The sequence below is a fragment of the Oncorhynchus masou genome, chromosome 7 (assembly GCF_036934945.1).
Source record: "Oncorhynchus masou masou isolate Uvic2021 chromosome 7, UVic_Omas_1.1, whole genome shotgun sequence".
Lineage (NCBI taxonomy): Eukaryota > Metazoa > Chordata > Actinopteri > Salmoniformes > Salmonidae > Oncorhynchus > Oncorhynchus masou.
This window is the reverse complement of record NC_088218.1, coordinates 16426149-16438908: the sequence shown is the minus strand read 5'-3', so window position 1 is coordinate 16438908 and position 12760 is coordinate 16426149. Positions and strand designations below refer to the sequence as shown.

The window sequence follows — 12760 nt, the reverse complement described above, 5'->3', positions numbered from 1 at the left end:
TGATTCGTGTGCTATTGTTGCCCATTTCCTGAAAGGTTATAGAGTGGTGCCAGCTATATGCCAGACTGAAAACAAATGAGAAACAGTCTTTGCTTCAGTGGACGACTTTAATACTCTCAGCTGAGATAGGTGGCGTTAATGCTTGGATATGGAAATGACATGGGAGTGAAGAAAGCTTTCACGGGAAACATGGTGTGTGTGTTGAATTGTTCTAATCCAAGCATGGACAGATCGACTCCTCACTTTTCAAATGGATTTTCACGTGAAGATGGCAAACTGAGCATAGTAATGACATTACACGTCAACAAAAGAGTATCTCATTTCATTTTATCTCAGAGACATGAGGCAAGGTGGGGAGGGGCAGGACTATAGGGGTCAGTGAAATCAGGGAATGAGTAAGGAGAGTAGGGGGCCTCTAAATGTGCATGACACAGCACTCCCAGCATGCATCACTAACTGGAGTTATTCCCTTCTAACCACAGAAAGCACATAAAATCGAGGTGCCCTGCGCTCATACGCCTGAGAGACAGAGTTAAGTTTTCAGAGATGTGCTGAGTCTCTCAGGGTGAAACGTAATGGTCTAATGGTCCCTGTTTTCCTATCAAATGGGTTGAAGCATGGCAATATTGGTGATAATAACAGAGCATTTATAATCTCTCTCCTGTATTTTTACAATTGTATATGTCTTTATTGGAATGTTCTATAAACACACAAAAAACTGAACACAGAATTGAATACGAGAGACATCAGAAAATACATAAATATTGAAAACTTCATAAAACTAAATTAAAAGTGAGCCAAATTCAGTTTGTTTTCACAGTATAAAAATACAAAAATGTATTCCATATGCAGCCAGTCCAGCTATCTAACAGATAAGAATTCCACCTCATCTACAGCCCTGAGCTGGGAATGGGATTAAAGAGATATCAGTTACTAATTTATCAATTAATTGCCCTGGGTCTGCTTCCTCATTCTTCATCTGCTGATTCTGAAGGACCCGAAGTAGCTTCCCTCAGCTTCCGGGTCCAGCAGCCAGGAGTTGGACACGCTGACGTAGATACTGTCCCCGGGCCCCAGGGGGAAAGCCCCTCCCTGCTGCTGACAACACATGTGGTAGTGGCCCCTCTGCCAGTGCCTGGTGCTGCCGCTTTTCATCAGCACAGCTGGCCTGAGGGGGGCACTGTGACTGTGACGCTCGTGGAACACGTATTGTATAAGAAGGGCACCAGCCCCGGCCCCATCTTCTCTGTGAATGCTAGGCTCTGCTGAAGCCCCTTTTCTCCCTGGAGCATGAGACTCCAACAGTGACTCCTCTAGCTGGTCGTAGTACCTGAAGCAGGTTTTGGCATAGATGTAGTACAGGCCTCCCTCGCGGACCAGGATCCTTCCGTCATGGTACCCGATCTTGGACAGGTGTCCATGGGCGTGGTCCCAGTGGATCATGGTGTTCTGGATGTCTCTCTGGATGTGCCCACTGGGAGGCTGAATGGGCAGGTGGGCTGATGGTGTGACCTCCCTGGGTTTTTTTGGGCACCTCTGTGACTCCCCTCTCTGGAGGTCGTCCGAAGTCTCAACTAGGGCTGGTCCGGTCTGGGTGACCTGAAGTTGCCAACAGAGACAGCGGCAAGAGAGGTTAGAGGTCACAGCAGCCCAAATCCCTCATTGGGCATCGATACACTGCTGTTAGAGACACATTTATAGAGTTATTGACCACTTGTCACAAACTTTTTTAGGCTAATCAGGGTCACACAGAGTGTTTCTTGTTAGTCTTAAACAAATCTACTTTGAAACAAGTATTCACCTTCACACACATGGTTGTGGGCTTAAGAAGAAGACACCTGCACCATGTCAGATATAGAGCTGAAATGTATTACATTCTGAGTTTGCATCCCAATATTACACTTCATATACATCACAGAAGACTGAAATATAGCAAAACCGTTTGACATAGAAAACCGGATTTTCTGCAGGTTTTTTGAAACAATGTTTATTATTTATGAAAAATATGAATAAAATTCCACCCATGAGGCCACTTGGTCACTTTATATGTACAGTATATACTGTATTCTAGTCAAAGCCCATCCTATATAACTTGTGCTGTACACCTTCTCTATTAATATAATGTCCCTACACACCAATATGCATATTTATATTCCGGACTCTGACATTACTCATTATGATATTTCTTAATTTCTTACTTTTTGGATTATGTGTATATTGTTTTGTATTGTTAGGTATTACTGTACTGTTGGAGCTAGAAACACAAGCATTTCGCTGCACCTGCGATAACATCTGCAGATCTGTGTAAACCAATAAACTTTTATTTGATTTGTTGCTCTCTTGTAATACATAAGGCTACTTTGTAAGCCATAAGAGGCAATAGCCAGTAAAACCGTCCATACAATATGAAACACTTTGCCTCTATTTGAAGTGTAATGTGTTATAGATGTTGTGGGAAGAGAGCAACCACTTGAAATGGATTACATTTAGTGCAATGTGTATTTGAGGCAATCATTGTATATCATTTTTTTTGTTCAATGTTTTCCTGCAGCACCTGTAAACTGTTATGACAATAACTTTTTTCTTACAAAATACAATTTTGTGCTATAGAATTACAAAGATTTTATGATCATTTTTAGAGGAGACTCTTGGTATAATCCAATCTATGAGACCTATGCATTAGGACTTGTATTATTATCATTACCTTACCTGTTGAAGATGACCTGTCAAGTGAAGTACTACAGCAACACTTGATACCACTTGAAGTAATCCCATGAAAACGACGGTACCAATAAGAGTTCTGTTTGAATATGCTTCTGATCTCCTGAGCTGCTGAAATCTTGGCAGACTGCTTTCCATTTCATAAAGATCCGTTTAATACTGAACGTTAAATATCCACTGTGTTTCATAAATACAGACCCAATGTTAGTCTATGCTTTCCCCGAGATATGTTTGTATTTCTGCGTATTCTCATTACCAATAGACGTTTTAGGAGGTGGTTTTCTCAGTTTAGTACCCCCTCTTTGAGGACCAATCAGATTACAGATGAATTGAAATAGCTTTTTAACACCACCAGGGGTGCTGTTGTAAAACACTGTGCGAAAAACATTATTTATGACTACATATCCCAACATTCAACACCACCCTTTGAACTTGCTGGAAGCGTGACTATATTCTTTACAATGGTACTAAATATGAGATGATAAACTCATGTAACCAGTTTCCACTTACTTCGTATACACTGTAGCCAGATGCTTACGCAGAAATGTATTCGACTGTATGGCTGGTGCGCCCTCCACATGCGCAAGACAATATGGAAGGAACTAGCAAATCGATCACTCGTATTATAAAGACGTTATTGGAACAATCATTTGGGAGATTGATACCGGAATGAGTCCGTACAAAGATATCTTCGGCAGCTTGTGGAAGAGTACAGAGATGTCACCAAAACATTACAACATGGGTTTCTCAACGATCCCGCCAGGAAAGAGTTGAACAAGAGACAGATGTGACTTTCACCAGTGGCCACTGAGTTTCAGAGCGCTGAACACGCCGTGAAAGACCTAGAAGAGGTTGAGCGTCTGCTAAATGACTTAAATGTAAATGAAACTCTGCTTCACAGTAAGTAAGCTGTGTTCTGTTTTGTGTATTTTGTTAATTGCTACCGAGCTAGTGGTCTTTCTGTATCTTCCTTGCATAAGTGTCTGTATCTTCAACTACACACCTGCTGAATATGGAAATGGTTCTCTTCTGTCTGTCCTACTGTCTCTGTGTTTTATGGGTCACTGGATGAAAGTGTCTGCGTTCATGTATGATTGATTGGTGTTTATTGTCTGATTTGATTGACTCAGGTGGACTGCACCATGCGGCAGTAAGGATAGCGGGGGAGAGTGTGTACCGCCGTCTGAAGCATGAGGGAGGGACACACCGGGTCCAGAGGATCCCCGAGGTGGGCCTGTCCTCCAGGATGCACCGCATTCACACAGGAACCATGACCGCCATCGTCCTGCCACAACCCAACGAGGTACACCTGTCTGCCTGTCTGTCGGTCTGTCGGTCTGCCTGTCTGAACGATAATACATTGGGATTCTGTTTTGTAGCTGGACATCAGCATTGACCCTAAGGACCTGCGGGTTGATACGTTCAGATCAAAGTGTCAACACAACGGACAGTGCTGTCCGAATAGTACACCTGCCAACAGGTTAGAGCTTACAGTTCGGGGAGACAGAATATGTATTGAAAATCCACTTTAAGAAGTTTTTTAATATCTTTATTGAAAACCAATGGCACTTCTCAATTCCTGATTTTGAATTGATCTCCTGATATTGACTGAATTGAAATGGAATTACTGACTGACCCGTTCTCTGACCCTAGGTACGGTGGCAGTGTCAGACGTCCCGCTCGCAGCTGCAGAATCGTGACACGGCCCTGCGCGTGCTGAAGGCCCGCCTCTACCAGAGCATGATGGGCAGAGAGACGGAGCAGAGACTTACGGCACGCAAACAGCAGGTGATCCCCGACACACAGTCCCATCCTAACGCTTTACTGTCCCCCTCCTCACCTCCTCACCATTCATGTTACTCCTTCTCCAGGTGGGCACTCGCTCCCAGTCGGAGAGGATTCGCACCTACAACTTCAGCTAGGACCGCGTGACAGATCACCGGACTGGCTATGTGACCAGAGATATTAAGGTGGGCTTCTAACTATGCAAACAAGCAGTCTATAATGGAAGTTGATTTGTTGTGTAATGTTTGTCATGTTTTTACATGTAGTGGTAATAGTTGGTTAATGTGTCTTCTGTATTCCCTTGGCAGGAGTTCATGAGGGGCGGGGAGCCCCTGGATGATCTGATCTCAGAGCTGTTGGAGCATGGAGACAAGGAGGCTCTGCTGGAGCTGGTGGTGACCTGCAGTCAGAGATACTGACTCAAGACAGTGTGACACCTTGGTTCTGGGAGCTAGCTGACATGACCCACTGCAGCAGCACTGACAGGAGAACAGTCAGACCAGATATGGAAGCAGTTGCGCAAACACTGATCCTGGTTCAGTTTGTGAAAAGAATGGCGTGTGGGTGGAGAAGAGAGCAGAGAGAGCCTGGCTGCAGACAACCCAGCTCTTTAACCAATCTCGAACATATACCCAATTACACCCTAGCATCTTAATAAAGTCCTAAAACTTGACTGAAAATAGTTGGCGACGAGCCCATTGGGTGTGTCAGAGCTATGTTTCAGCCCAACACACACGCTCTAATCTCAAGCACCCAGCCATGCCTGGCAGCTGGCCAGCCATGGCATCAGTATCTCTCCTACACAGCCATAGCAATGAGCATGTATTGGCACCAGTGAAGGGTTGAATTACCTTCTAGCCCCTGTGAAATGTTTGAGTTGCTCTGACAGAAGGCTGCAAAATAAATCCGTGGAAGACTATTGATTATTAAAAGGCTGATGGACTAAAGGAAGAAGCATAGAGAAAATGTCCACACCAGCAGAATATATATTCAAGTACAATATTTCATCAAATCATATTGTAGAAAACTTGCTTTGCATTCTCCTTCTTGCATACTCCAACCATGCTGGAGTACGGTTCAGGGCTGGGATTCCCCAAAGCATCGTAGCACTAGGATGGTGATTCCATTGAAACTAAATAGACAAAAGATGACCGTAGTGCTACGATGGTTTTGGGAGACCCAGGCATGAGCATGTACTGGTGGTGATGTGGAAAACCACCACCACCACAGTAAGGACATCACAGGGGTACATCACACACACGCATAAGAAAATACCTCTGGGAATGATCGTCTGTCCGTCACGGCTGTACGCTATTCAACTCAAAAAGCAGGAGGGCATCAGGCATTGAAAAAGGAAATTGTAAAGAGTAAGACAAACACTTGAAGTTAGGACAGCTAAAGCCACTGATCCAGCTTGTTTCAGACATCTGCTTGTCCTATTCAACCCCAAAAGCTGCTGATATACTGTAACTTGGATGGTTGGATGGGTAAAAGTCAACCTGAACAATTCTGAAATGTAGGCATCTTGGTGAGTACCGAACTCGAGTTCTCTGTAGCCCACAGGGACCTGATCTGCATATACAGGTATTGATATGACGTTGCTAGAATTGTCCCCTTACACAATAACAACAGTCTCCAACAACATCCCCCAGTTTGTCAAGCCTTGTGTCTGTTTAAAAAGAGTTCATATCGGAGTTAGCCTGAGTATTAGTCATCATCTCCCCGTTGCCTCAGGCTCCTGGAGGATTTCCCGTTCTCTGCTTTCCTCTTCCTGAACGTGGCCCCGGCTCCCGACGCGGGGCCACCCTCGTCGCCCAGAGAGGTGATGATACGCTCCCTAAACTTGGGTTTGGGCTCAGGTGGAAGCTCCGTGGGGGCGGGGGCGCTAGCTGCACCTTCCACCTGTGGTAGCTGCAGGTCCACTTTCTCACTGGAGGAGAGAACATGGGTGGTGGTGGGTGGGGTATAGAGCAGGTAGGTGAGTTATTAGTTTAGCATTTAATTAGGCACACAACAAGTTGGCTAAAGTAGAGACAGACTAGCACCAGGGTCCTGTTCATTAAGGCAAACTGTAACAAAATGTCATAGTTAAATCCAAATGAAGACATTGACAGTATAACAGTCTCTTACTAAGGCTCTTCTTCTTCCTGTATCTGCTCCCAGGCTCCGTAAGGGTTGGTCTTCCTGGGCTTCTTAACAGCAGGCCTCTCCTCTTTCTCCTCAGGCACAGCTGCCGGTGTGTCTTTGGCCCCTTCGTCTCCCTTCCCCCCATCATCATCCTCCCCATCTTTATTCTCTCCCTCCTTGTCTGAAGGTGGTGTATTCTTTTTGTGAGGAGAGCAAATGATTATTGAACTGATCGTCAGTCACCATGACTCAAATCCTAAACTAATGCCTACTATTGTTTGGTACCTGTTTGGAATCCTCTCTCTCCCCGGCTCCTTTGGTACTGTTGGAGCTGTCCTCCCCAGAGAGGGGTTCTGGCTGCAGGGCAGATGGGTCATCTAACCCTGGGGGCCCACTGTCTCTCCACTGGGACCGGGCTCACCACCGGCAGGGAGATCTGCAGGTCTTTCCCAGCTGGACTCTGTCAGATTGGGGGAAACATCAAAACTATGTCAAACATAATTATGTCAAACATACATTATTCTTGTCATCACCTGTCTTCATAGACTGACCTCCAGTCTCTGTGTTGTAGTAGTATGTAAATCCATCAGGACTGACGGCCTCCATCCAGGCACTACCTAAGGAGATCTACAGGAAAAAAAAGTGTTCACGCCAGGACTTGAATGCATTACCTCGGTACATTACACTGACTCTAAACATATCAAATGGGTAACAACATATAAGAGACTTCCTGGTGAAATTAAAGGTATTAAGAAATGATGTTAAAAAGTTGTCTACCTCGGTTTGACCTGGCTGTGGAGAGGGTGTGCTCTTTCCCTGCAAGCCATATGGTTTGTCCCACTGAGATTCTAAAAGATATAAAAACACAATGCTTCAGAAGAAAGGTGAATGGTCCTAGGTGTATGTTCAAAACTGATTTATTAAAGTCACAGTCTGACTTTTAACCCAACATCTCGGATATCTGCCGAGGTGTTGTGGTCTTCAGCCTACCCCGGGTTCGTACGGATATTTGCAAACCAAATTCAAGGGCTTTCGAGGACCACCAATTTGTAATAGTTCCTATTATGCAATTGTTTCTATTTGCCACCAGATGGCGGTATATTCACCAAAACCTCACGACAAAAAACGTACTTACTATTACATTTACATTTAAGTCATTTAGCAGACGCTCTTATCCAGAGCGACTTACTCATTACTACCTTACAAGCTCTACTCAATAATACGTGTTTCACTACTTATTTACTACATACATTAGTGGTAAATCAGTACTGATTATGTAATTGGAGTAGTGATGAGCAGAGTTTTGGGATATGCCTACTTGTGAACACATTTCTTATTCGCATTACTACACAACTCCAGCTTTATGACAGTATTGTAGTTCTATTGGGCATTTGGGAATCTACTACTTAATAGCTACGACAAAGCGTCTTGAATCTGACTAGCAGCTTTAGAGTCTCTGGTCGGGAGAAGGGCGGGTGGGCTGTGTGAGGAAAACGGCACGTGAACGGCAACCAGAACAGCAGGAGCACGGCTGCCGCTTGATAAAGTGGAATATCGCAGGCGCCCCTTGAATGGGGCAACAAACAAAAAAAGCTCTGGAGAGAAAAAGTCTCAATGTAGAACTGGCGCCAGCGCACAATGCAGCGTTGTGCCTTCCCCTCCAGGGCCGATTACACCATGCTCGACATGTCGAAGTCTGATGTATTTATTTTCACCTTACACAGTGTGGGTTGGTTAGGTCCAGTGATGTCGCGGTTTAAAAAAAAGTGGGTAAACTATACGGAACAAAAATAGAAAATGGGTCCCATGTTTCATTAGCTGAAATAACAGACCCCATAAATGTTCTATTATGCACAAAAGGCTCTATATTTGCCCAGCATTTTAGCTATCGATGTGACGTTTGGCAGTGCCTAATCAGTCGGTTTTGTACCTGCCTGGCTGAGTGGCAGTGTGGGTAGAATGAGAGGGGTAGAATGAGAGAGCTCGCCTGGCAACCAGAGTGCGAAACACATGAAATAAAACTCGGTAGTGTACCTGGAAATTAATTCGTAAGAGCAATATATTTTTGTAATATTTTTGATATTAACATATTTGATAGTTTTCTGTTCTCCCATTTTAATTCAAGTACTTTCCAAGTACTAACGAGAAAATGTCTGAGTTTTAAGGTATTCAAGTAATTGAATTTCAGTTATTTTAAGCACTTCAAGCACCTTGTGTGAACCTTGCCTACCTCCTGTCATAGAGTTGTAGTAGTATGTGAGTCCTTCGCCTGTCTTTCCCTCCACCCAGTTCTCAGATTCGTTTCTGGGCATCTTCTCCTTTCTAGGCTTTCGCTTTTCTTGTTTTCGAGATTGAGATGGAGATGGAGATGGAACTGGGCTTGGAGTTTGGGCTTTGGTTTGAGATGGGGAATCTAAGCAAACACACAAAATCATATTGATATATTAGCCATTTGAGCAGACACTCTTATCCAAAACAACTTACACTGAGTGTGTTCGAACAACTTTTTAAACGCTTCAAGTTTCATTAGTCGTATGTACAGTATACGCGTGGTGTACATCATCCGACAAAATGCTTACTTGACAGGTTCATCCTCGACAATGCAACAACAATGAGATAATAAATTATAAGAATACAAAAACTATAAGAAACAATGGCAATAAGTTAAACACTTATTAGACGGTACAAATAAAAACAGACTGGCAGGTTATTAAGTTAGTAAATCAATAAAACATTTAACTAAGAAGTTACCTGATGGTTTTATCCCCAACCTTTTCATATCCTCCTCATAAGCTTTCAGTGCAGCCGCCTCCATCGTTGCAAACTCTTTAGACTGACGATCCTCCTTCTTCGCCTTGTCAATGCTCTTCTTTTGCATCTGAACAGAAGAGGGGCCAGAGTATCAGTCAAGTCACCAATGAGATGACAGCATGGGGTGAGAGTGGCTTATCTGGACCTTATCTCTGCTGAAATACACCCCTAGGCCAGGCATTAGGCCTATGCATGCCAAGCTGTGTTTACAAAGCATCAATAGTTTCCCTCGCAACAGTGACCCCTGTTGATACCTCTGTGTAATAACGTGTTATCAGCAGACTACATAGAGCCCAGAGAGAAAACAGTACAGTCTCAGGTGATTGACACATTTATGGCATCTGTATTTCTTATGCAGTATGGTAGCTACAACCCTGGCACTGACAGGCACCCATCTTTCTATGTTTCACAAGTTGAAGGCAAAACACAATGATGACAACTCACCTCAGCAATTTTGGCAGCAACATTTTCTTTGTGATTCTTCCCTCGTTCATGAAACTCAACACTCTGCATGAGAAACAAACAAGCACAGGGGTGAATATATGATCAAATCTTGTCCTCAGCCACAACCCCTTGCAGTTATAACATAACCGACTACTCTCTCTTTGACACACATCACCAAGAACAAGTAAGCATTCATTCAACGTTAGCAACATAAGAAGGGCCTAGTCAAAGAGACTGAATAACTAGCATGATGATCATGCCTGAATGGGTAGCTAGTTGGCTAATTACACCAACTTTACATACCGGTACAAATTACATGACAATTTACTCAACACTCACAGGTTTATTGTCGGCTATCCAGCACTTGCAGTACTGGCAGAATTTCTTCGGCTGGGACTTCCAATATTCTGACCTGAGTAATACAAACAACATAAACAACTTCATCGACATGTGTTTGAAAGCTGATCAGAATAGCAATTTGGACAGTGAATAAAACACAACCATGGTCATACAAACTGAACTAGCTAGCTTATGAATAGATGCAACAATATGAAATCAAAAGTTATTGGTCATGTTATACAACAGGTGTAGACTTTACAGTGAAATGCTAATTTATGAGACAATTCCCAACAGACATATATCTACAATGTATGTTTTTTTTAATGCACAAAAAATGTGCTTATATATATATATATGTGTGTGTTTTTAAAAGAAAAGCACTTTTTTATAACATCAAATTGATCAGAAATACACTGTAGACATTGTAAATGTTGTAAATGACAATTGTAGCTGGAAACGGCAGATTTTTTATGGAATATCTACATAGGTGTACAGAGGCCCATTATCAGCAACCATCACTCCTGTGTTCCAATGGCAAGTTGTGTAAGCTAATCCAAGTTGATAATTTTAAAAGGCTATGATCATAGAAAACCCTTTTGCAATTATGTTAGCACAGCTGAAAACTGTTGTTCTGATTAAAGAAGCAATAAAACTGGCCTTCTTTAGACTAGTTGAGTATCTGGAGCATCAGCATTTGTGGGTTCGATTACAGGCTCAAATGGCCAGAAACAAAGAACTTTCTTCTGAAACTCATCAGTCTATTCTTGCTCTGAGAAATGAAGGCTATTCCATGCAAGAAATTGCCAAGAAACTGAAGATCTCGTACAACGCTGTGTACTACTCCCTTCACAGAACAGCGCAAACTGGCCCTAACCAGAATAGAAAGAGGAGTCGGAGGCCTCGGTGCACAAATGAGCAAGAGGACAAGTACATTAGTGTCTAGTTTGAGAAACAGACATCTCACAAGTCCTCAACTGGCATCTTCATTAAATAGTACCTGCAAAACACCAGTCTCAATGTCAACAGTGAGGAGGCGACTCCGGGATGCTGGCCTTCTCGGCAGAGTTCCTCTGTCCAGTGTCTGTTCTTTTGCCCATCTTAATCTTTTCTTTTTATTGGCCAGTCTGAGATATGGCTTTTTCTTTGCAACTCTGCCTAGAAGGCCAGCATCCTGGAGTCGCCTCTTCACTGTTGACGTTGAGACTGGTGCTTTGCGGGTACTATTTAATGAAACCTCTGTCCTCCAATGGCACTCCGTTGTCAGTTTAGCCGACATTTCACTGATCTTGGTAACATTTTACTCACTCTGTTTAATATAACACACATAGATTAATTATTAATTTTGGTTGCCTATCCTGACGTGAAGTTTGTTCTATAGAAAGTATTTGACTCTTATGACAAAATTAAGGAAATTAGGAGGGAGAATTTCGGCAGGCAAGGAAATAGCTTTCCCGACCCCCCCCCCCCCCCCTAATTTCTTTAATTTTGTCACTAGAGTAAAATACTTTGTCGCACATATCAGAATCAAATACTTTCTATAGAACAAACTTCGACAGGATAGGCAACCGAAATTAATAATTAATCTATGCGTGTTATATTAAACAGAGGGAGTAAAATGTAGGCAAGCAATAAACATTTCAGAACAACTAGTCGAATAAGACATGGGAGAGATTAACATGTTGGCAAAGATATGTATTTATAGACTAATACACTTGAAACAAATAGCCAACCCGAACAACTGCAGACATTACTAGTGCCTCCCCTGCGATCAAACCGCCATAAAAAAATGAAACGCAGCCTAACGTGATCATTGAGAGCTGTCTTGAAGGACACAAATAAAAAATGCTTTCTGCTACTAAGATCAGTGAAATGTAGGCTAAACTGACAACGGAGTGAAGAGCAGAAATCTCAACTAGCAAGCAAGTCGCAGCAATGAAGGATTAGGTGTATTCACGCGAAAGGGGATTTTCGGTACAACACCTGTACGGAGTCAATGTGCTTGGTTTACTTGGTAGTTGAGGTAATTCAGTATGTATAAATGGGTAGGGGTAAAATGACTATGCAATCAGGATATATAATAAACAGAGTAGCAGCGTATGTGAAAGTGTGTGTTTTGTGTGTGTGCTAGAGTGTCAGTGTAGTATCTGTGAGCGTGCAGGGAGCCAGTGTAAAACAAAGTAAGATTAATAAATAATAAAGGGTGTCAATGTAAATTGTCCAGGTAGCCATTTGATGATTTTTTCAGCAGTCTTATGGCTTGGGGGTAGAAGCTGTTCAGATGCCTTTCGGTCACAGACTTGGCTCTCCGGTACAATTAACGTTACATAAGTTAGCTTTAGTAAATCTTAAACGAAATTACAATGGGTGTGACGTGAAACAAAATACTCACATTGTGTCTTCTGATCCAATATAACGTTAATATAATGAAGGTTAAACAACCTAGCTAGCTACACACAAAAGCAGAAAACGTTGAACATTTCTCAACCATCAACAACACGGCGTCCGTTTCTTATGACGTAAATACGGATGTCTT

The 12760-nt window shown here is 42.8% G+C and overlaps 2 protein-coding genes and 1 pseudogene across 2 annotated transcripts; 1 reads left to right on the top strand and 2 right to left on the bottom strand.

The window, feature by feature from the left end:
* Positions 1–3221, bottom strand: LOC135543379 (tumor necrosis factor ligand superfamily member 11-like). The gene is made up of 2 exons (XM_064970590.1): positions 2710–3221; positions 1–1599 (listed from the first exon to the last, which is right to left on the bottom strand). The coding sequence occupies exons 1-2, from the start codon at positions 2857–2859 to the stop codon at positions 976–978; spliced, it is 774 nt and encodes a 257-aa protein (XP_064826662.1). The 5' UTR covers positions 2860–3221; the 3' UTR covers positions 1–975.
* Positions 3222–3390: 169 nt separating this feature from the next.
* On the top strand, positions 3391–5408 carry LOC135543066 (peptide chain release factor 1, mitochondrial-like; annotated as a pseudogene).
* A 66-nt stretch (positions 5409–5474) lies between these two features.
* On the bottom strand, positions 5475–12733 carry LOC135543378 (WW domain-binding protein 4-like). The gene is given in 11 exon segments (XM_064970589.1): positions 5475–6436; positions 6637–6830; positions 6919–7028; positions 7031–7093; positions 7185–7260; positions 7411–7481; positions 8864–9046; positions 9385–9511; positions 9889–9951; positions 10228–10300; positions 12617–12733. Coding segments are annotated over 11 exon segments (1185 nt in total). The 5' UTR covers positions 12619–12733; the 3' UTR covers positions 5475–6213.
* Between the last annotated feature and the right edge of the window lie 27 nt (positions 12734–12760).